Genomic DNA, 24,842 nt, shown 5'->3' with positions numbered 1-24,842 from the left:
GATAATACTTACAGCTTCAGTAATAGCTTTTTGTAACCAGACATTCCTGAGGCCTCACTTTGCTTGTGAGGTATGGACTCCAGCTCTGATATCGAAATGACAGGAAGTCTTTTTTTTTTTTTTTTTTAAAGATTTTATTTATTTATTTGACAGAGAGAAATCACAAGTAGATGGAGAGGCAGAGAGAGAGAGAGAGGGAAGCAGGCTCCCTGCTGAGCAGAGAGCCCAATGCGGGACTCGATCCCAGGACCCTGAGATCATGACCTGAGCTGAAGGCAGCGGCTTAACCCACTGAACCACCCAGGCACCCCGAAATGACAGGAAGTCTTGAGGCAGTTCAGAAACTCCGGGAGAACCAAGGCGAGTGGATATGATGTTCAGACTTTCACAGAGTGGTGTTGGCATGCTGGTGGCCTGTGGCCCGAACTGGCCCACAGATACTGTTTGGCTTATAGTTGTTTTTTTATTTTCGTTTTTGAGGTTTTTTTCATTTTTATTTTTGTTTTTGTTTTAAGTTTTCTGTCAGTTGCCAGCATTTAAGAGATTTCAGATAACACTCTGGATCTTTGATTTCTTCTGAAAAAATCAGAGAGCAGGTGGGGGCTTTCATTCCCACAAGAGGTTAATCATTTGGAACTGAGTAGCATTTGCCCTCCCTGAATGGGGCCTGTGACCTCCGGTATGCCTGAGACCACACCACTCTCTAGGGCTCTAGTCTGTGGATACCTTGCTTTTTTAAAAAAAATATTTTATTTACTTATTTGACAAACCGAGATCACAAGTAGGCAGAGAGGCAGGCAGACCCCAATGTGGGACTCTGTCCCAGGACCCTGAGATTATGACCTGAGCCAAAGGCAGAGGCTTAACCCACTGAGCCACCCAGGCTCCCCGATTCCTTCCATTTTATCTGCTTGGTTCCTGGAAGCATTTGAGTTTGTCGACCCAGCCTAGAGTTTGAGATTGGGGTAAGGGGACAGGAAGTCCCATGGAAGTGATGGGCTCCCCTGCTCCCACCATATGGTGAGATAGATCTGTCTAGATCTATATAAGGTATCTAGATCTAGGGGGAGGGGGTATTGGGAGAGGGTGGCTGAGTTATGGACATTGGGGAGGGTATGTGCTATGGTGAGTGCTGGAAACCTGGTGATTCACAGACCAGTACCCCTGGGGCTAATTATACATTATATGTTAATAAAAAATAAAAAAATTTAAAAAGATATCTAGATATAGATATCTGTGAATTGAAAGGTTTTGCCTAAACATAGAGCTTCTTCCTGGGGGAAATATATATATATATATATATAAATTTTATGCTGTTTTGGGGGTAGGGAAACATTATTAGAATAAACAACAGAAAATCCTGGTGTATTGTAGAAATTCATATGAATTTCATATGGACTGTTAGGAACCATGAAATGTCAACAGAATTTTGTGCTTGTGCAGGCCCTCACTGGGCACATGTGTGTCTTCCCTCTGTGATGGGGGCAAAGTTTCAATAATGTTTTGTAGAGTTAGTGGTTGAATGAGTTCTCTGTTTTGTAAGGAATAGGCGAGGATGACTCGCTTCTGTATTTGTTCATCAGATGGTGAATGTGAGCTCAGATTGTCTCCTGGTTTTTCAGTAATGGGGTATAGGTCAGCCCCAGAGTTTGCTGGAATGGTTTCCTGAGGCTTTATCATCCGACGTTACTACCTGGGCTTGTAGTTAGATGGACCTGGTCAGTGTCAGGTTTGGTCACCTTCCAGCTGTGTGACCTTGGGCACGTCACTTAACCTCTCTGAACTTTAGTTTCTGCTTCCGGGGAGAAAGGAGGAGATTCAGCCATATCCCACAGAGAGGATTAGTCCAGAGCAAGCATGAATGCTCCTAAGAAGGGTAGTAAAATCACATCTCACTTCACAGAGTAAAGTCAAGGGTCGATATTACTGTTCTAAGCTGTGGCTTCCTCAAGGTCATATAGTCTGCAAGGTACAGAACTTGAAGCCATGTCTTCTGACTCTGGGACCAGTGTTGTCATAGGCATAAAAGTAATAGCTTAAGTTGTGAGATATTATTTCTCCCATGTGTACTTTCTAGAACCTCTGAGTCCAGTCCTTAGGGATTACTTTGCCCCACTGTCTCCTCCCTTTTTTAAAAAAAAATTGTGGTAGGTGTGGGGTGCCTGGCTGGCTCAGTTGGTAGAGCATGTGACTCTTGATCTTGGGGTCATGAGTTCCAGCCCCACGTTGAGTGTAGAGACTATGTAAACAAAAATAAAACCCTTTAAAAATTTTAAAATTATGGTAAATCATACATCACATAAAATTTATCATTTTAACCATTTTTTAAGTTCCCATTCAAAGACATGAAGTACGTTTACAGTGTTTTGCAGCATTTTTTTTTAAAGATTTTATTTATTTGACAGACAGAGATCACAAGTAGGGCAGAGAGAGAGGAGGAAGCAGGCTCCTTGCGGAGCAGAGAGCTCGATGCAGGGCTCGATCCCAGGACCCTGGGATCATGACCTGAGCCGTAGGCAGAGGCTTTAACCCACTGAGCCACCCAGGCGCCCCTGTTTTGCAGCATTAAACAACTCCCTGCTTTTCCCTCCCAGAGCCCTGGCAGCCCCCACTCTGTTTTATGCTTGTATGAACCTGACAGCTTTAGGGAGCTCATGTAAGTGGAATCACATGCTAGTTGTACCTGACTCAACAGAATGTCCTCCAGGTTCATCCATATTATAGCAATGTCATGATTTCCATCCTTTTTTGAGCTGAGTAATATTCTGTCACGTGGATAGACCTCATATTATCTATCCATCCATCCTCTGAGTTGTTTCCAATTGTCCTTTGGCTGTTGGGAGTCATGCTCCTAAGGAATGTGGCCCCCTCTCTTCTTGAGGGATAGGTTGAGTACGACCGTGGTTGGAGCACAGGTTGTGGAATTTGGGGGTCCCTACCTCTTCCTGGCTTAGTGGTCTTAGACCGTTCCCTCACCCCCTACACCCCAGTAGTCTCTTCTGGAAATGATGGCAGTCCATCTCACAATGTGTTTAAGAGCGTTGGATGAGAGAGTAGATATGGCGTATTTATTACGGTGCCCAGCCCAGAGCTAACACTCAATATATCCTACCCTTGTACATTCATTCAACAAAATACATGGTGCCTGCTTCCTGATGGTTCCATTTCCCCCCCACACCTAGCCTGTCCCACCCATCCCAAGTGGCAGACCAAGTGGGAATGACCCACTTGGGTCCATGTACTAATGGGTACAATGTCTGGGGTCCATTTTTTTTTTTTTTAGGATTTTATTTATTTATTTGACAGAGAGAGACGCAGTGAGAAGGAACATAAGCAGGGGGAGTGGGAGAGGGAGAAGCAGGCTTCCTGCAGAGCAGGGAGCCCGACGTCTGGCTCCATCCCAGGACCCTGGGATAATGACCTGAGCTAAAGGCAGATGCCTAACGACTGAGCCACCCAGGCACCCCTCTGGGGTCCATTTAATTCAAAACCAAAACTGCTAAAAAAAAAAAAAAAAAATTTGGTCTACTTTTTATCATCATTGGGAAATGGCAGTTCTAAACAATGTCAGTGGTGAAGCACTCCTCCTCCCCCCACGCATGGGTCGTTCCCCCTGCCCATATCCCCAGCCTTCGATAGCCTCTTTCATGCCCCACGTGTAGCCCACAACTGAAGCTGAATCCTGCTTGTGTTCTTGGTTCGTTTCTGTCGTATTTCTTGTTAAATATGCGGCATGCACGTTAGGAAAATTGGCAGCCTACTAATTCTGTTCTCCTTTATGGTGGCTGTTACTGCTGTCTGATTGGCATTTGAGAGGGTGCCTGGGTGGCTCAGTCGGTTGAGCATCTAACTCTTGATCTCAGCTCAGTTCTTGATCTTGGGATCATGAGTTCAAGCCCCATGTTGAGCTCTACCCTGGGTGCGGAACCTATTTTAAAAAAATTGCTTTTTATGATAGGATTTTATGTCTCAGAATGGTGTTAGATTGACAGGAAAATTCTGCAGATAATATACAGTTTCCACTCCCCCGCCCCCCACAGTCTCCCCTAGGATTAACATGGTATATTAGTGGAGCACATTGGTTACAATTAAACCAACATTGATACATTATTGCTAACTAAAGTCTAGAGTTTATTCACACTTCCTTAGTTTTTAATCCAGTGTGTATTTGGGGATCCCACCCAAGAGAGCACTAGCACTACCTCTGAATTTGTCATTTCTCCTTTTCTCCTCTTGGCTGTGACGTTTCTCAGACTTTTTTTGTTTGTTTTGTTTTGTTGAGCTTGACGGATTTGAGGAGTACTGGTCAGGGATTTTGTAGAAAGTCCCTCTTTGGGGATTTGTGGCTTTAAAGTTATTTACTGGAGGCTTACTGTAGGTTAGTCATTGTGCGAAGCTTGGGATATAGCAGTGAAATGAAGACATCTATAAACGGCGTTTATAAATCAGCGACATTGATGCTAGACTTGGAGAGAGCTGTGTGGGCTGAGGATTGAACCCAGACAGCGCCAAGTTTGACCCTTGATCACCGTCCTGTTTGCCACCTCCCATGGGCAGAGGAGAGTTCCACAGGTGGATCCAGCGTAGTAAGCACATCTTGAAATATCTGGCAACCGTGGAATGATGAGAAAGCTAAGACAATAGAACAAAATAGAAGTGAGTTGCTTTCATTTTCGGTGAATAGATTAGGAAAAGTGAGTTTAAGTAATCTTTACCTATATTTCTCTTTTGATCTCTTCTGCTCCTTCTGGTAAGTTCTACTATGCAGCTTTCTCTGCTTTTAAATGTCCCTGTAGGAATGTTTTTGCACAATGCAGACACCCATGGTCAAGTGCAGAATAGGCCAGTGGAAGATCTGTTTGTCCCTAAATGCTCTTTCATGGCATGTTGTGGGTGTATCCAAAGAAACCACATGTGAAATGGTCATGGGGTGGGAAGTCTGGTGCTGGAGAGTGGGGTTCAGGGCCTCTGCCCTCCTGGTCTAGAGCAGCACCCAAGCCCTTTGAGTCTTTCTGAGCCTTGACTGCCTCACCTCTAACTTAGGGGTAATTCGTTGGAGTGGAATCTTACACCTGGTTGAGGTTCTAAGGCCAAAATCTGGTGGAGTCAGCATTACCCTTGGAAAGCCTTCGGTCCACCCACAAAGATATGAACACCGTTGCCCATGTGGGAGACCCCTGCACAGCCCGGGGGTATGTCTGTCATAGCCCACTTTTTGGTCAGATGGCTCCATCCTTGGTCACACCAGATTAAGGATCTACTTGTGTTTGTGGCCCCTGTTGGAATAAACAGTGACATGTCTTTACGCACCAGGATTAGAATACACATGGCTTGCTGGCTCATGGAAGAAAAGAGGTCTCACAGGTGTCAAGACCTCATGGTTGGCTTTGTTTTTCATTGCCCTGCATATGTATTTAAGTTTATGTACATTAGAGCCTCTCAATGCCCTGGTCAGCCCAGTCCAAGGGCTGTTGGTAGAGACTGAATGAGATCGTGGGTGTGAGGACCCATGGTGCTCTAGACAAATGTTTGAAGTTGACAGATGTTTAAATATGATCAGTGAGCGATACAGTCATGGGAGTCATAGGGAGGCGCGTGATTTGCTATTTAAACATTTTGGGGGGAATGCGGGATACTGCATGTCTTCTGGCCTCTGAGGAGCCCTGGTGACTTGGTTTCTACTAAGTGTGAAGGTGATTGTTGACTCAGTAGAGGGCTTTTTTGGGTTGGGTACAGTCTTCGCCCCCTTCAGGAACCTCCCCTCTACTCCGGGCTAATATGACTCCTTTGTTTGGCCACAGAATGTCTTGAAGGAGCATGCGGATGACGATCCCAGTCTGGCCATCACTGGGGTCCCTGTAGTCACTTGGCCAAAGAAGACGCCAAAGGTAAGACGCAGATCACCTGCAGCCGGGAGACCACTCCCACTGCCTTTCGCATCTCCTGTAAGATGACTGTCGGCAGCTTTTCACTGGGGACTCCTGGCAGAGGGCACCCCAATGAAGATGAATGGTTTTGGTGATTTGTCTATTGCAAGTTTTTGTTTTTTGAAAGCAACGATTTTCCCTAAGCTGTGGAAACTGCAGGCAGTGCCCCCTGGTGGTCATTCAGAAAACTGTAGGGGAGCGATGCCTCCTCACCTTTCCCTATCTTAGGTGGGAGTTCTTTCTCTTCTTCCTTCTCTCCTTTCTTTTTTTTCTCCTTCTCTTTTTCCTCCAGGTGCTTCAGGGGCTGTTTCCTCTCTTTTGAAAGTAACTTTTTTCTCTTTTATTTTTCTTTTCCTCTTTTAATTTTCCCCATTAATTTTGATTGAGCCTGGAAAAGTCTAATCAAATAGGAAAGGACAAAGACCCTAGGGAGAATGATAGTAACGATAGAATGATAGGGGACTTACCAGAAGCAAGTTGCTCTCCCTCGTCATCTGCATCCCTTAATCTTCTTTAGACGCCAGCAACCCTGTGGGGCAGACACTCAGGACTCTCATTTTACAGATGAGGAAACAGAGGTTTACAAAGGTCAAGTCACTTATGAGGGCACTTCGCAGAGCCGAGTGTGGGATGATCAGTCTTCGTGACAGCAGAGACCAGACTGTTAGCCAGTGTCCATCTCAAAGTCCGGAGAAATCCAGTAAGATTTTGGTGTGCCTTCTTCCAAAGACAGTGCTAGGGTGGGACGTGTATGTATCAAACCTGTCTGTCCACACTCAGACCTACCACTTTCTTGAGCAAGTTCTAGAAACGTCCTGAACCTTGCTTTCCTCATCTGTAAAAAGGGGTTATGCCAGCAACTCCTTCAAATGGTTGTTGGGACGACTAGATGAGATAGTGCATTATTGAATTTGTTTCTGGTTAATTGTAAAGAACAAAAAACAGAGCAATGCATGCAAGTTCCTAGGACAAGGACTGACCAGTAGTTAGTGCTCTTTAAACGTTGTGACTTAAGTGGCCTCTCGACTGATGGGTATTTTTTCTGATTTTTTTTTTCCTGTTATAAGAGACATCTAGAGGAACTTTCTAGATCTGTGCTGTTTCGAATGGTAGTTGCTGGTTATATGGCTGTTGAGCACTTGAAATATGGCAAGCCCAAACAAGATGTGCTCTAAGTGTAAAATACACAATAGATTTCAAAGATTTAAGTGCAAAGAAGAACACTGTAAAATTACTCATTCATTTATTTTTTTATGTTGATTGCTTGTTGAAATTAGGGTTGCCAGGTTTTAAAAAGAATGCCTATTTAACTGAATATCACATAAACAACAGGTAAAACTTTTAAGTATAGCTCACATACCACATGGGATATACCTATGCTGGAAAAGAGTATTCATTGTTCATCTGAAATTTAACTGGATGTCCTGTATTTTTTTCTTTTTAATATGATGTTAGTCACCCTACAGTACATCATTAGTTTTATATGTAGTGTTCCAAGATTCATTGTTTGGATGTCCTGTATTTTTATTTGCTACCTCTGGCAACTCTAGTGGAAATTATAATATTTTGGATATATTGGTTAGACAAAATGGGTTTTTAATATTAATTTCATCTTTTTCTTTTTGCTTCTTTAAATGTGGCTACAAAAAAGTGTAGAAGTACATGCATGACTTTATATTTTTGTTGGGCAGTGAAGTTCTAGATTATTCCTTCCACCCTTGTTTGATTATCTTCTTAGGGTATATTCCTAAATGTGGACCTGCTGGGGAAATGGGTCCCTCTTCCTTGCAGGTAAAATCTAATTCTCTTTGAAGCTTAGTAGGAATTTAGGTGATAGGAGAAGTGAAAAAGGATTCGCCCTTCTAGCCGCTGCCTTTGGTTTCCAGATCTGTGGAAGTGTATAGGGTTTTAATGTTCACTTTCTCCTCCATGGGCACTAAATGCATTTGGCATTTCTGAGCCCACAAACTGCTTGCAGACCTAGCACCCTGCAACAATGCCTCGAGGCCCCACAGCTGCCCTGAACCCAAAGAGGAAACCGTGGCTTTGCCTCACTGCCTGCTTCCCTCCCAGTTGAGGAATTGCTCCAGGGGAGGGATTAGGGTTTGCAGAACATGGGCTTTTCAAAAAACAAATTTGCCACTACCCTGTGTAATCCCCAAATCCATGGATGGATCCAGATGAGCTTCTCAGGGGGAAGTCACTTCAGGACTGCTAAGGTGTCCTGTCCTCCGTGGTGGAGACCCTCCAGTTTACTCCTGAGAGGCTGATCAGCATTTTAAAAAGCAAAAAAGACCACACCTCTGCTCCTTTCCTCTAAAGGGCTGGAAGCAGGAAGCAGGCTGGGGGCGGGGGTGGGGGGGGTTGGGGGGGTGGGGGGCGGGGGGGAGCCCTTACCTAAGGCTTTCTTGGAGGATCAGTGTGTGTCTATACACGTACTTGTGTCTACAAGTGAAGGGTGAAGAGAGAGCATTTGCTATTTGACAGTACTTTGGGGGAGTACCACTGTGGGTCTTTTTGAAACCTTATAATGAAACAGACATAACATGCTTACCGTACAGTTCTCCCACTTAAAGTGTACAACTCACTTTTTGGTAAATCCAGTATATTCAGAGAGAGACGCAACTATCCCACAATCTAATTTTAGAACATTTTCCTACCCTCTGAAGGAGATCCCATCAGCTGTCAGTCCCCCAACCTCCACCCTCAAATCTTCCCCTCCCCCAGGCCCTGGCAACCACTAATCTCTCCATCTCTGTGGCTTTGTGAGCTCTGGACATTTCATGTAAATGGAATTATCCGATATGTGACCTTTAGTGATTGGCTTCTTGCACTTAGTATAATATTTTTAAGCTTCACCCACATGGTCACTTCTGTCAGGACTTCCTTCCTTTTTATGGCTGAATAGTATTCCATTATGCTTGTCTACCGTGCTTGGTTTATCCATTCACCGGTTACAGGACATTTGGGCTGTTCCCACCATTTGGCTGTCGTGGGTAATAATGCTGTGAACATGCATGCACACGTTTTTACATGGCACAGGTTTTCATGTCTCTTGAGCAGGTGCCTTGAGCACTGACTGATCCCACAGTAACGCTGTGTTTAACTGTGTGAGGAACCGCCAGACTATTTTCCAGAGCGGCTGCGCCCTTTTGCATTCCCACCAGCAACGTGCGAGCCTTTCAGTTTACCCACAGCTTCGCCAATGCGTATTATCCGTCTTTTTGTTGAGAGCCCTTTTTCTTTTCAATTTACTTTATGATTTCTCAAACTCACTGGAAGCTTCTCGTAGGAGTTTGCAAGGGCTGCCCTCACAGAGAGCTGCACTCCGTGTGCATGGTTCAGAGGGCAGAAGTTCATTTTCCCACAGGTCTGGAGGCCAGAAGTCTGAGAACAAGATGTCAGTTGGCAGGATATATGTCTTCTGGGGACCGTCTCCTGGACTTGTGGATAGTCGGTGTCTCTGTATTGTCACATGGTCTGACCTCCTGGGCGTCTGTGTCCTAATCTCAGAAGACACCAGTCCCGCTGAATCAGGACCCACCCTAGCTTTAACTCCGTTACTTCTGGAAAGACTTTATCTCCAGGTGCCCACATTCTGAGGTCCTGGGGAGGGTCAGGGCTTCCATGTGAGAATCTGGTGGTGGTCCGGGCGGCAGGAGGGGCGGCGGTGGGGAACACCATTCAGCTCTTAGCATTTATCATACATGATTTCAGAGCCACAAAATGATGTCAGTAATATAATAACGAATACCGTGGACCCCCACTCTAGAAATAAATGACCACCAGTGCCATCCAAAGCCGACTGGGCATTCCACCTGGATGTATGCACCCCTCTTTATTTATTTATTTATTTTTAAAGATTTTGTTTATTTATTTGACAGACAGAGATCACAAGTAGGCAGAGAGGCAGGTAGAGAGAGGAGGAAGCAGGCTCCCTGTGGAGCAGAGAGCCCGATGCGGGGCTCCATCCCAGGACCCTGAGATCATGACCCGAGCCGAAGGCAGAGGCTTTAACCCCCCCAGGCACCCCTGCACCCATCTTCAGATGCCTTCTTTCCATTGTATTTGATCCTCCCAGCGAGGCTGGGAGGCACAGATAGTGTTACCTCCGTGGGTGCGGCTGAGAGGGGGGACCCAGAGAGGGACGCTGGTACGCCCTGGGCCCTGCAACTTGTGAATATGCGGTGTTGGTCCCCAGATCTGGGGAACTCAGGGAAATGTGGCAGAAGGGAGGGGGAGGGGGAGGGGAGCCGCGCGGCTCTAGGTCTGCGTTTCCCGGCTGGTGGGGTTAAAAAGTTAACAGGAAAAGGAGAAGTGAGTGAACGACTGACTGCCCGGGCCGCCGGGGTCTCACCGTTCCCAGGTCTGCAGTCGCCGGCTCCCAATTTGATGCAGGCTGGGTTGAAAGATCAAGGCTGTCAGGATGCGAGGTAGGGAGCGGCATTGGGTCTGGGTCAGGTTACTTAACAAGTAATTAATGCTAAATGATGATTAGCAAGAAATGCTTTGATCTCCCACCTTGCCTCCCGGAGAACAAAGTCCTTTTCTGGAACTGATTAGGTGCGGGGAGGTCATTTCTGATGCCTCGTCTCTCAAAGATGCTACTGAACCTCCGTCTGTCGTCATTTATTGGCTGTTTCCACCAGCGGTGATGGATTTGTTTTGATCCATCTACACTTCTTTTATGACCAGGTGGCAGGATTTGGGGGGCCTGTCTGTGACCTTAGAACCAAGCCAAGGGGAACTGAACTTATTTGAGGCCCGACCTCTGACCTCAGCCTTATTAAGCAAGCCAGCCTTCTGCTCCCCAGCCAGACACTTCTACCCAGCTAGCTTGATGGGTCATTCACAGAGAGGGAAACTGAGGAAGGAGAGGAGAGCGGGGCACAGCCTTCTCTGGAGGGTGAGCCCATGGATATGTCCTGCTTCGTCCTTTTTTTTTTTTTTTTAAAGATTTTATTTAAAATCCCTCTCCCTCTCAGAGAGGGAGAGACTGAGCATAAACAGGGGAGCAGCAGGCAGAGGGAGAAGCAGGCTCCCCACTGAGCAGGAAGCCCGATGTGGGACTCGATCCCAGGACCCCGGGGTCATGACCTGAGCCGAAGGCAGATGCTTAACCAACAGAGCCACCCAGGCATCCCTACATCCTGCTTCTTATTCTTTTTTTTTTTTTTTTAAAGATTTTATTTATTTATTTGACAGAGAGAGATGACAAGTAGGCAGAGAGGCAGGCAGAGAGAGAGGGAAGCAGGCTCCCCACTAAGCAGAGAGCCCGATGTGGGACTCGATTCCAGGACCCTGAGATCATGACCTGAGCCGAAGGCAGCGGCCTAACCCACTGAGCCACCCAGGCGCCCCCTGCTGCTTATTCTTAATCCATTATCTCAAGAGGCCAAACCCGGCTGCCACTTGAATTTCAACTGGCAGTTTTTCTGGACGGTAGGAGCAGAGGCTAGAGTAGGTGTGAACAAGTGCCCAGATAGGGGACATGGGACAGCCCTTTTCAGTTATAGGACTGGCTTCCTTACGGGGACATTATGGGGCCACACAGGAACCAGGGCAGGAAATCACACACACACACACACACACACACACACACACACACCTGATGCCTTATTACCCCTGATTCTACTTTGTTTCTCTTCCTCTTCCTCTGTAGTTGGTCATTGAGATCTGGGAAGCCTGAGAAGTGTGGGGTCCCCCTGGAGTGACACACAGCCTTTACCTGAAGGCGAGGCCCATAATTCGGTAAAAAGGGGCCCGTGTACTTCCTGTTCTTTCTCTGCCCTGCTTTCAACTCCTGTCACCCCTGCAGTAATGAAGTTGGGGAGGAGGAGGAGGAGGAGTAGGAGGATGAAGATAAGGAAGGCCTTTTATTGTTGTCACATTGGGGCCAGGTAGTGTCCCAGAAAGGCTTCTAAGGAGAGCCAGTCCTCGGGCTAGCGGCATCAGCGGCATCAGCGGCATCAGCATCTCCTGGGGAACTTGGTAAAAAAACAACAAAAAAAGAAAAAACAAACAACCAGCTTCCTGGGCCTGGCCTGGATTCTGGAGGTTTGGGGTGGGGCCTGAGAACCTACCCTCTCTTAACACTTTGCAGGTAATTCTCATGCAGGACTAGGAGGGGCTCTGGGGCCAGGGGCCTCTGGGGATTAAACCCTGGCTTTGCCACAAACTAGCCCTGTGGTTGTGGACAAGTCTGAGCCTCAGTTTACTCATCTGTAACAAAGGACTCATAATGCCCTTCCTGCAGAATTGCTGTGAGATGCGGACTGTAGGCCATTGGTCAGGGATACCTGTTGTCATTTTTTGTAATTGTGACTTAGAGGTTAATGGTGACCCTGCGTCTGCCCTCCCAGAAGGTTCGTGATGCTCCCTGTAGAAATAGAGGACACAGGAGGAAGGGCCTGGAGCGGGGGAGGGGAGTGAATAGTTTAGACATTTCCCATGCTTCCGTGATTGTTGGCTGGTGCAGCAGCTCCATCTCAAGCAAAGACCTTAGTGGCTTCATCTCCCCAAAGTAGTCGTGGCTATGCCGAAGTGGCTGGTTTAGGAAAGGGCTTCTCCCGTGTCCGTTCCTTACTCCCCCGAAAGGAGAAGCCCTAGGCACTGTGGGTGACTGTTGCCTTAGACTATCGCGTCAAGGGTTTGAAGCTGCTGAGGCTACAGGGGAGGGGGAGGGGGGGGTCCAGTCCTTCCAGCTTCCTGAGAGCAGGACAAATCCAGGGGAGGGCAGCTTCCAAGATTGGGCATGTGTAATGCTCAGGGAAGGACGGGGCCAGCCGTGGGAGCTCCAGCACCAGCAGAGCAAAGGAAGGCAAGAGAAGCAAGTGGATGGTGGAGAGGACACAGTGAGAGGAACCAAGGGAAAAACAATCTGGGGCCCCCGTCTGGAATCCCCGGGGTTTTCCTCGGTGACTGCTGAGTCATTTGTGAAGTCCAGCACCTTCTCAGGAGGGCAGCAAAAACCTGTGATCAAAGAATACCCACAAACGTGGCCTTCTTACTCTGAAGAGTGTTGTATACAGCATCAACAAGCAGAAAAATCCAACTGGAAGAAAATCATCGAAGGTGAAGGGGGAAGCTGGGACCCAGGGGTCTGGACCAGTTTTTGGAGCTCCAATTCCAGATTTGTTAGTGGCCGAACCCGAGTGACGTGGTCCCTATGGGTGAGCTGGATGACAAGGATCCCATCGGAGCCCTCCTTTTTTGGTGGAGTGAACCCAAGCCAGACAGTAGAAGTTGCTAGAGAAACACCACACATGAGATGTAGGCAGGACAGAACTGTGGCTTTAGCTGCTGGCTTTTAGTAGCCAAGAGTCCTGTCTTCTTGCTGTGTCTTCACATTTTTTCTCTGCCGTATACGTGTCTGTGTCCAAATTTCCTTTCTTTTTTTTTTTTTAGATTTTATTTATTTATTTGTGAGAGAGAGAGAGAGTGAGAGTGAGCACAAGCAGACAGAGTGGCAGCAGAGGCAGAGGGAGAAGCAGGCTCCCTGCCGAGCAAGGAGCCCAATGTGGGACTCGATCCCAGGATGCTGGGATCATGACCTGAGCCGAAGGCAGCTACTTAACCAACGGAGCCACCCAGGTGTCCCCAAATTTCCTCTTTCTATAAAGACACCAGTCTTTAGAGGTCTTGAATTGGGGCCCTAATAGCCTGTTTTTAACTGAATCACTTCTGTAAAGCCGCTGTGTCACCTTTTGAGGTCCTGGGGGTGGGACCTCGTCATACGAATTTTGGGGCAGATACGATTCAGCCTATAAACCTGTCAGGCCTTCAGGGAGTCTCTGTCTTCTCGAAATCATGTCCCAAGTCCTTGTGGCGTGCCCAGGCCCTCAGCTGTGGTTGTGCCTTAGAATCTCAAGATTTTCTCTCCTCTGTTCAACATCACCGGGAACTGAATGACTCGAGATTTTTCCATTTACTTGGTCTTGGCTCATGCTAGTCCCCTTCTAGAAATGCCCTTCTTATTCCCCAGTTACAGAATTTCCACCTCTAAGCCCAGCCGACCCCCTGCTTCACCAGGAAGCTTCCGGGGCTGGACGTTTTCTAGTTATCTCTCTAGAGATCCTCTCTCCAGCTCTCTCCGGTCTTCTCTGGCCTTCTCTGGCCTGTTCCGTGGGCTGCTTCTCTGGCTTCTGGTTGGGCTCAGCCAATGGGAGGTTCCAGCAGGAGATGGGAATGTAAGAGAAGAAAGAGGTTGGGGTATTTAATAACCCCAGCTACTTCTCCATGAGATCATGGCATGTTGGTTCTTTCCTCCTTCTGAAGGCCACAATTTCTATTTTGTGGACTTCTCCAGCTTTTTTTTCTGCATTTCCAGCAACTGGTCCCTCCTGTGGCCCATCAGCCAAAGGGAAGTAATGGCTTGTGGCTGTTACTAGGCTCAGAGTGTAACACCACACCTTGTAGGTTTCTCTAACCCTACTTACACTCTGTAGATCGAGTCTGTTAAACTCTCCTCCATGACCCAGTGTGAGGCCGCCGGGGTGCCATCAGTTTCCTGCCAAGATCCTGATGGCTGTACTTCCCCAGTCTCTCTTTCCACTGGACGTCTTTATGCTACTCTGCATTTTATGGCCTCCACCAGCTTCCCGAGACTAGATCTCATCTTATTAATTTTTTTCCTTCTCCATTTTTGTTATCCCGTCATGCATGCGTGCTCCCAGATTGCGAGGGCCCAGGAAATGTTTGTTGAATGAATGAACTCAATCACAGGGTTTTCCTAGCACTTCTAAAAGATGAAATTGGACCTAATCCGTTTCTGGCTCTTGGCTGTCTTTCTCTGGCTTGTGTCTCTTTGGTGAGAGTGTGGATCTCTCCTTACTGTAACTTTTATATCCGAGTCCCAGCCAACTGTTGAAGGAATGCTAAATGGGATGTTCAGTGCTCCTTGGTACTCCTGGACCCTTTTGTCCCTCAGATTTAAGCTTCCTTCTTTATCCCTCTGGACTTAGAATTCACCTGAAATTTCTCAGCCAACATCTGTGTCATTTTAGAACCGCTTTATTGGAACTTAAAAGTCAGCGTTCAGCTGAAATAACCTGTAATTAAAGTCTGCAGCCGAAGATTTCTTTCTTAGTCTGATAACCTGCTCAGCTGTCTGTGTTAATAATGCCAAAGACAAATTCTTGGAAAGCAATTGAAATATTGTGGGCCCCTGCCTTTGGTGGGGTAATTAGAAAGCCAGGCAGCCGCTGTAAGTGATTGCCTGCCATTATCATGGTTTTATTTCTGGAACAATGGCCTATCCTTCAGACTTTTCTTTTTGTCGAATGTCATCATATATTTCCCGTTCTTAAAGGAGGATACTTGATCATTGACATGGGGAATAAGTTGTCATGCCCTTTAATAACCCTCCTGTTCCTCCCCGCTCTACAGTTTGCCTTTGTTAGAAAGATGGATGTGCGTGTTGTCGAATGACAATGTTGTCAGGTAATGTGTTCTCCAAATTCAGATGTTCGAGAGAAAAACGGGGCAGAGTAGGTGAATACAGGTGAAATATTTGCACTGTTTAACGTGGCTTCTTGTTCTAAAGGTGACGAGGGCAAGTGCATTTGCTGGGATGAGGGGAATTTTAATTACACGTGAGGAAGGTAGGTGAGAAGTGAAAGCTATAGTAAAACCTGCTCGAAACCACTGACCTTCTCCACCAATGCATGTAAATAACAAAACAGCAAAACACTTTGAAGGGAGTTGAGATGGTTTAGATTCAGTTCTGTCTTGGTTAATGTTTATGGGACGGGATGGTACCTCCCAGAGGCTTGTGGGTTTCAGTGTTCCCTCTTGATCTGTCCTTCTGGGGGAGGGTGTGCTTTCTTTCTTTTTCTTTGATTTTTTTTTTTTATCATATTTTTTAAAAGATTTTATTTATTTATTTGCAGAGAGAGATCGCATGTAGATAGAGAGGCAGGCAGAGAGAGAGAGAGACAGGAGGAAGCAGGCTCCCCACTGAGCAGAGAGCCCAATGCGGGGTTCGATCCCAGAACCCTGAGATCATGACCTGAACCGAAGGCAGAGGCTTAACCCACTGAGCCACCCAGGCGCCCTGACTTTTATCATATTTTTTTAATTGTGGGAAAAAATATATAACCAAATTGACTGACCCTTTTTAAGGTATACAGTTCAGTGGCATTAAGTACATTCTGATGGTTATGTAATCATCATTCCTGTCCCTCACCAGAGCTTTTTTTGTCATCTGCAAGTAAAACTCTAGACCCCTTGAACACTCAATCCCCATTCCTCCTCCCTCAGCCCCTGGCAACTCCCCTTCTGCTTACCATTTCTATGAATTCTGTACCTCATGTTAGTGGAATCATATCTGTCAGTCCTTGTGTGAGTGGCTCATTTCACTCAGCCTAATGTCCTCGAGGTTCATCCAGGTTGTAGCAGGTGTCTGAGTCCCCGTCCCCTTTCATTTTATTTTATTTTATTTTTATTTATTCGCCAGAGAGAGAGATCACAAGTAGGGAGGGGAAGCAGGCTCCTCGCTGAGCAGAGAGCCCGATGCCAGGCTCGATCCCAGGACCCTGAGATCATGACCTGAGCCAAAGGCAGAGGCTCAACCCACTGAGCCACCCAGGTGCCCCCCCCCTTCCCCTTTCAAGCTAACAGTATGCATCAGTGTCTGCAAAGACCACATTGTGTTTGTTCGTTCATCGACCCGTGGGCACTCGGGTTGCTTCCAGCTTTGACTACTGTGAATCGTGCTGCTGTGAACCTCATCTTTGAGAGAGGTACACCCAGAATCGGAACTGCTGGCTCATACGGTCATTGTACATCTCATTTTTTGAGGAACTGCCATACCATTTTCCATAGTGGCCGTATGATTTTTTCATTTTATATGCTCACCAAGAGTACACAAGGGCTCCAGTGTCTCCACATCCTTGCGGAGACTTGTGACTTTCTGGTCTTGAGAACAGCTACCCTAATGGGTGTGCAGGGATGGGCATCACTTTCTTTGAACTCACTTTATTTTTTTACGCAGAAATATTCTTTAGAAAGTTATGGGCGTCATGACATTGTGTCCCCTACCTAACCTGATACTTAGTTTGCATCTCTGCAAAAGACTAATTATTTTTCTACACAGCTGAAGTCCGTGTGATTACACGTTACCAAAATTTACAGTTCCTTAATGCCACCTAATGCCTGGTCATACTGAGATTTCCCAAATCATCCTTCGCAGATGCTTTATACAAACCAGGCTCCCATCCAGGCCCGTACGCAGAATCTGTTTTCAATTCTCTCTCAATCCAGACCTTTCTCAGGACATTGATTTGTAGAGAAGACAGAACCATCTGTCCTGCAGAATATCCCGCTCTATGCATTTGTCTGATTGCTTCCTTGTGTCATGTGGTTTTCCCACTATCTCTTGTAATTTCTGTAAACTGGAAAGTAGATCTGAAGGCTTGGTTCAAGTTCAGTGTCATAGGTTGTGGATTAAGGTGATGGTGATCTGATACCCCATTATTCAGTTAGCTTTGTCCTTCTTTCCTCCGGAGAATAGTCTGGAAAGGGAAACATGGGGCCCCTCCCATCCTTCCCCGATGGTTTTAGTACCAGCTGATCATTCGATAATTTTATCAGGAGATGAGAATGAAACTTTAAAGTCTATCATCCCTCCCTCGTGAATTCGCTGGCCCCTCCCCCTCCCCCTCTCCCCAATATTACTGAGAAAAAGTTGGCTTACATCACTGAGTTGGATTTGGGGGGGGGCAGGGTTTTCCCTTATGAGTTGCAGCTACACTTAAACACAGTTATTCCTGAAAAGACAGTAGGCATGCTCAATTCCTTCCCTCTTAAATACCAATTCTCAAACTAAGAAGTTGGTTTAATGGCCGCCTCAAATGGTGACAGATGAACTTGTCAGGCTTTTTCTGCACTGAATGTCATGATAAACTCATGGCTTTTCATAGATCCAGGGGGCTTTTCTAGGCAAATTGGCCTGCTGGAAATGAGCCATTTTTCAAGGAAAGCAAGAATGGTAAATGAAGAGAGGCTATGGCTCTAGTCAAAGCATGTGTGTGTGTGTGTGTGTGTGTGTGTGTGTGTGAGAGAGAGAGAGAGAGAGAGAGAGTTCCTCTATCCCTAGATCTCACCAAACCAGCCACTGTACATTTGCATTTCTCAGGCTTCCCTAAATGAAAGGCATCAGAGCTCCATCAGAGCCCATCCCACCCCCACAGTGCCTGTTAGCAGCTCCTTTAAGAGAAGATCCAACTCTCTGGTTTCCTTCGTTTCAACACACCCCCAGGGTGAGGGCCTACATTTCCCAGCCAGGTTACGTTTCAGGAATAGGAACTCTGTCTACTTGTGATCTCTCTCTCTCTCAGCCTAATAAATAAAAAATCTTAAAAAAAAAAAGGAATAGGAACTTAACATCACTCTTAAGTGGTGGCCAGTGAAAAAATATATACATATGTATCCCCTTGTATAGCTCTTCCGCATTTTGTCCTCCCATTCATCAGTGAATGGAAGTTCGGCTGTCGCTCGCAAGCAGAGCGACTTATTGACAACAAACACACTTTTACTCCATTTTTGCGCCTTGTCTCTCTGTTGACTGCCCTGTCTTGAGTGATCTTTGGATTTAGTGTTTTCCTTTGAAAACTCTGAAAACACAGAACTTTGCATCCCAATTCTCAGCTGGATGCTGGTGAGACAGATGATGGGAGGGGGATTGGGTCTTGTTAATAAGAAAAATGTTTTTAAGTTACCGAAGTACCAGAATGATGCTGGCATTTTATGTATTTTTAGCCCCTCCGATGCCCCCGCCCCAAGACCCAGGGGAGAGGGGCTTGTCAAGTGAACTCATTTATCGCATCCAAATGGAGTGCTCAGCCTTAGCCTGGATTTTTGTAGGGCAATGAGTAGAAAAGGGAAGTAACTTCCTTAGGTCAGCAAATGACCTGAAAATGGGGTGGATGGTGGGGAAAATATTTCTCAGATCACTGCCTATCACCTGTTAAATTAGCTAATCTAAAAAAAACCAAAAACACTCGTGCCCCATCACAAATCTTCCAGTGAATGTAAATATTTGTTGTTCGATTTTGGTAACGTAAAGAGACATTATAGGAGAGGAACCCCACTGGACAGAAAGCTCAGTCTGTTTAAAGGACCCCTATGACAAATATGCGTGGTTTTTAAATGCTTGTGGAATGACTCTCCAGGGGGAAAATAGAAAGCAATTAAATAACATTAGTAATTTCCTCAGCAGAAATCACTGCAGCCCTTGGTCTGTCACCCAGACAAGTCTTTGAACCATAATCCAGACGACCCTGGAGTCACTCCTAAGCTGCACTGTGACACAATGTAAAAATTTCTCTTATTTACATTTTATTAGAAAAATAATTCTCCAAGAGACCGTTTGCCATTAAGGGGGGAAAACCCTATTGAAAGAGAGACAAATGGCAAAATACAGTAAACTAACTGAAGCAAGCATTCTCTGTTGCTTGTTAAATATAAATTATTACTTGCAGTAGGACAGTAGGAAGATCCTCTTAGCGTGCCTGTTCTGTCATTTCTGTTCCTTCTTTAGGGACATGTTTACACAAATGGGGTCCTTTGGTTCAGGAGAATGCCAGCCAGCTGCTGGTCTGGACAGAGAGAATCCATTCTCTTTTTCTGCCCTGATCCTCTGGGGAATTACGTTCCCAAGCTTTAGCCATGCCCTTTTCGACATGGGCCCAAGGAAAGGGGCCAGGTATAGGAGAGACCCTTGTCCTAGGGAAGTCCAGAGCCTCCGGGGCAGCTTGTCCCTTGTCCCCAAGGACCTAAACTCACCACCTGTGCTCGCACTGGAGACAGCGTGGCTGATTCTGGGCACAGTCTCTCGGCCAACAGGGGTCATTCCTGGTGTCTCATGATCTGATAGGCAGACCAGAAAATTAAATGACACTCGGAGAGAAAACAGAGAAATGGGTGCTCACTGTGACCAAGGCTGATTGGGCTCCCATGTGTTTTTGTTTATTTCCTCACCACTTGGTGGAAGTTCTGGATCCTCCTGGCTCAGGGCGGGCACCAACTGCCCGAGTGGCATGAGCTTCGGGAAGCTCTTTCTAAGAACATAAGCCTTAGCTAAGTGGAGCTGGGAGAGTTTTCAGCTCCGAGGGTCACTCAAAGATGAGGTCAAGAGGGAGGAAGGATAAGCCTAAAGCACAATGTAAACACTAAATTTTCAGATCACAATCCTACTGGGCCATGGCTAGCATAATGTATTTTAAATATGGTTCAGCATATTATTAAGACAAAACAAATGTCGGATAATTGTGTGTGCTGATTAGCTAAAGGAAACTTGATCAAGGGAAGCAGATTAAGAAGTTCTTCGCAAGGTCAGAAGAGAAATTTTTAAAAGGTGTTAGGATAGTGGCTGGCACGAGCCTCCTTACGTCTGGAGAGAACCCACTGCATTATCGTGTCTTAATCGAGTTTTCCTACTTTCAGAGTTGGCCCCTGACAGATGATCAGACAGCAGTTTGGTTACCAAAGATTACCAGAACCATACCTACCTGCTTTGAAACTGAATTTGAACCGGGAGTACAGAGTTTACAAAATTTAATAAGGGACAGTTAATTTAATTCAACATTAAGTTTGAATTTTTACTTGGATTCTTACATCTGGTCTCATTTGGCATCTTTTTCTTTTGTCCATGGCCGGAGGCATTAGAGGGGTGGAATTAACAGCCCAGGCTCCAGGCTCCGGACTCCAGCTGCCTGCGGGTTCGGATCCAGGTCCTTTCATTTCTGAGCAGCGATATGCCTCAGTTTCCTCTTCTATAAAACAGGTGAACAGTAGTACATACCTAATGGGACTGCTTAAAGGGATAAATGAGGTAATGTACAGAACACTCAGCACTGGCTCTAGCCCTTCAACCATGGTTAGTAAATATTAGCTGCTATTACTCTCTGAATCCTTGGAAGGTGGTGGTGGGGGGCTGTCTCTCGGTGGTGGTATTATTATATAAGGGACCCTGGGCTTAAGAGCTACTTCCTCATTTTCTTTGGGTCTCCATTTCCTCACTTGTGAAGTGAGGGGGTCTGGTTGAGGCCCCTTTTAGTTCAGAAATGGTGTGGTGGAAGGAAGTCTGCGTTACCCCAGCTTCTGTTTATCAACATTTTCCCTTTCTCTTCTTTGTGCCATGATAAATGAGAACCGTGTCTTTTTACTTCCTTAAATACAGAAGAGAGCTTTGAATTGTTCAGAAGAAATCAGCCCAAAGACAGGTCTAAGTAATCTTGCACTCCTGATAAGCAATGCGAGAGACCTTCAAAAAAAAGTTCCACTTCCTTACCTCTCTCGATGGATTATGGTATTTGGGTATCTTTGTACCTTTGCCGTTCTGACCACAGTGAATGACAATGAAGTGAAAGCATGATTAGCATTTTATCAGCCCCTCCCCTTTTTAAAAAAAGGGGCTTCCTCCCCGGTAGAATGGCTCCTAAGAGGTCATCAGTTACACACTTCCGTCTATCACCATAGCTTTTTCTAAAAGCTGAGATCTTTGGGGATGGAGTAAGGTGGAGGAGGGGGATATGCTTTTGCTTTTTGTTTTTGTTAATCTTGAGTGGGTTGTGAAAACTTTAAGAAGGGAGGAAGGAAACTCGGAATAGATATGTTTCAGTAAAGAGCAAATCTCCTGGGATTTCTTCCCATAGTGTCAGTGGGTGTATAAACTTCATACAGACTTCAAAATGCACTCGGTAAAACTGACATCCCTGTTCACTCCTTCCTGCCGACTCCCTGCTGGAAGCCTCCTGAGTTTTATTTACAAGGTCTCTGCCACACGCATTCTGACTTCCTTGAAAGCCCAGGCCATGACCTGCCTATGGGTCCCTTCCGTTCTCACAGTGGATTTCATGGCCAGTGGCCTGGGCATGAATAACAGTTGGACAACACTGCAGAGTTGATCACCAGATTTCACAGCTAATGAGCTTTTTCTTGGGAAAGCCTTTGATCTCTTTGCAGAAGGATGCTCATCCTTGGGTTGGGCAAACCTTCCCATTTTCTAGATGAAGAAACTGAGCAGGTACGGGTATGCCTGTTTAGTGTTATCTTGAACATTCCTGGTTAGATGATAGCTGCACCAGCTGCCCAGCTAAGCCCTCCCACTCCTTGTCTTGAGTTTAGCTGTGGTTTTGATGCTTGAAACAGCATTGATCCCTCTAGTTAATGGTCAGAGCACCTTCTTCAGGATAAGGGCTGTGGGCATAAAACCCATACTTTTTTTTTTTTTTTTTTCTTAATGAACCTCAGTCTGGATTTCCAGTAACAGTTTTCTGCAGGAGTGGGCTGCTGTTGGATTAAGCATTAAGAGGAACCTTTACAGTCTAAAGAATTTAGAAACCCACACCTTCTGAGCCAGCCTCCGGGTGCTGCTAATCTCCTAGGAGAACTGGGTTCAGGCCTGTAGCTCTACCAGCGCGCATCACCTCCAGGACACCACCTGAAGGAGGGTTCCTGTCCAAGAGGGTGGGGCACCCACCTCGGGGCAGAGTGCATTCAGGGCGTTCTCTCTCTCTCAACCTCAAAGTCAGGCAGCGCTATGGGAACTCCCACCAGCACCACCGTACGTTTCACGCTGACTCCCTCTCCATCTGCCAAGGCAAACCTCAGGGCAGCGAGGACCGTGTCAGGGGACCGGCCCAACCCAACTGCCCGCTTTCCGGGGGAAACTGGGCCCCCGGACCGGACCGTATCCAAGGCCAGCGGGCCTGCAAGCTCCGGGTACGGGACTCCCGGGTTCGCGGACATCAGGTCTTGGTCCCAGAGCATGTGCAAACCCGGGAGCCCGTGTGCCCGCTGCCGGGTGCACAGGGACTCCTGCCCGGTGTCGCGTGCAGAGCCATCCCCCGTGGCCTGTGCGCCCCCGGGCTCCCGCGAGACGCCCCGCCGGACCACACAAAAGACCCCACCCCAGGTCGGGCGTGCATTTCCTGTTAGAGCGGCGGCGGCGTGCAGCCACCCATGTGCATCCCGTGGCGCGCGGGCCGGGCGGGCCGTGGGGCACGCCCCCACGCAGTCCCAGTCCCCGCGCGCCGGCCGCGAGGGGCCGCCCTCGGCGGGCCCGCCCCCATGTCACCGCAGGCCGGGCTCCCTTTGTGTGCGGCCCGAGCGCCGCGGCCGCGCCATTGGCCCGCAGGCCCGGGGGGCCAGCCCCTTCCTGGCTCGCTTCATGCATATGCATGAGCGCCCCGGCCCCCCCCCCCCACCTCCCGCCGGCCCCTCCCCGCCCCCTCCCGCGCGGGCGTGCGAGGCGCGCGGCGCGGCTCCCTCCTCGCGGCAGCAGGCGCCCGAGCCCGAGCCCGAGCCCGAGCCCGAGCCAGGGCGAGCCGAGCCTGCTCCGGGCGGGCGGCGGCGGCGGCGGCGCCGCTCCAGCCATGTCAGCGCGCGCGAGCCTGGGCCCACCATGAGCCATGGCCATGTCCGTGAGCGCCGAGGACGACGACTATGAATCGGAGCCGGACCAGGTCGGCGGCCCGGGGTGGGGCTGAGGGAGGGACCCGCCGCCCGCCCGCCCGCCGACCTCCCGACCGACCGACTGACGCGCCCGGGGCGGCCGCGACGCCGCCGCCGCGGCGATGAGGAGAAAGTTTTGCAGCCGCCGCCGGCGGGGCCGCCAGGGCCGGGCCCGAGCGGGGCGTGGAGGAGCGCGGCAGGCCGGCGGCCGCCGGGGCGCCGCGGGCCCCGCAGCCGGCCCGGGCAGGGGGCGTGTGCGAGCGGCGGTGCGGGAGGGTGGCCGGCCGTGCCGCGGGGACAATGTGGGCCTCGCCGTCGGGCGGGCCCTGCGGGGCGCGGGCCATGGCCCGCGGGCAAGTTGTGGGCGCCGGCGCTGGCGGCCAGGGCTCGCCTCGCCCTCCCCTCGCGCCCTTGCCCGCGGCCCACGCGCGTGCCGGCCGCCCCGGGCGCACCCGGACCTGCGGCCGCCGGCGCCTCCCTCCTTTCTGTTTGCAAAGTTGCACCGGGACCCTCGGCCTCGGGGCTGGAGGACGCCGGGGCCCGTGGGCCCGACGGCCCGAGCTTTTGTCTGGGCGCCGCGCGCCCGCCGCCCGCCGTGGGCAGACGGAGACAGGAAGGGGTGCGAGCCTCGGGCCGGCGCGGGGAATCCGGAACCCGGCGAGTGCGCTCCGCCGCGGCCGGGCGGGAGGAAGCCGTGACCCCAGATGGCAGTATTTGGCCTCCGTTGGGTTTAGAAGGGAAAGCAGCCTCTCTTGGGACCTGGGGGGAGAAATCTGTGTATAAAACAAAGCCCTGGGTGTGTTTACTGCGTGAATTTACTCCGGGAAGATTCGTGTTTAGGAAGCGAGGGAAGAAAGTTGAGGATTTACGGAATGTAATCAGCGCAATATTTGCAACAGGGCACAGGCTAGGTAGACTTGTCCGAGGAATTAAGCATGGGGTGGGTTGAGTTATCATGCGGGCACGGGACCAGGTGAATAAGATGCTTATTTATAATCCTGGATGTCTTTCCTCCCTGGAATAAAGATATTTTGGAATGTTCAGGCCGCGATGTGGGAGCGTTTTTCTCTTCCATGAGGAAGTGCTGTGGGTGCTGCACATAAATTGTATCACACACATCATTAAGTGGTTTTATCTAACGAAGTTAGATTTTATTCTTTCGTTACACTTTATTGTTTTCTAAGTTTTGCTGGGTATTTTTCAGGCACATGCATCTACCTTTACGGTGTTCCTGAATCTCACTGGTTTTACCAATTGGATTAACCCGGAGACAACCCAAGTGGTTTTGTCTTGGAACTTTTATCAAGTTAGTATAGCACCGTGTGGGAATGGTTCTGGCGTCGTGGTTTGCACCAAGTCTTGGTTTGAAAATTTCTCAGTTCAGTTTGGATCTGCCTAATCCTTCCTGCATCTTCTCATTCATAAGTCACTTGTGTTCAGTGTTGACTTCTCATTGGT

General features: G+C 48.2%; 1 protein-coding gene across 9 annotated transcripts in view; it reads left to right on the top strand.

Annotated features, from left to right (window-relative positions):
* Window positions 1–24,842, top strand: part of KDM2B (lysine demethylase 2B) — a 123,155-nt gene that overhangs the window by 68,776 nt on the left and 29,537 nt on the right. For all 9 annotated transcript variants that reach the window (XM_059140433.1, XM_059140432.1, XM_059140435.1 and 6 more), the window contains one exon: window positions 5,802–5,888. In XM_059140433.1, the coding sequence (XP_058996416.1) occupies window positions 5,802–5,888 (87 nt within the window). The remainder of the gene's footprint in view (window positions 1–5,801; window positions 5,889–24,842) is intronic.

The sequence above is a fragment of the Mustela lutreola genome, chromosome 11, assembly GCF_030435805.1.
Source record: "Mustela lutreola isolate mMusLut2 chromosome 11, mMusLut2.pri, whole genome shotgun sequence".
In the NCBI taxonomy this organism is placed as follows: Eukaryota; Metazoa; Chordata; class Mammalia; order Carnivora; family Mustelidae; genus Mustela; species Mustela lutreola.
The sequence above is the reverse complement of the archived record's forward strand: the minus strand, read 5'-3'. Positions and strand labels throughout refer to the sequence as shown.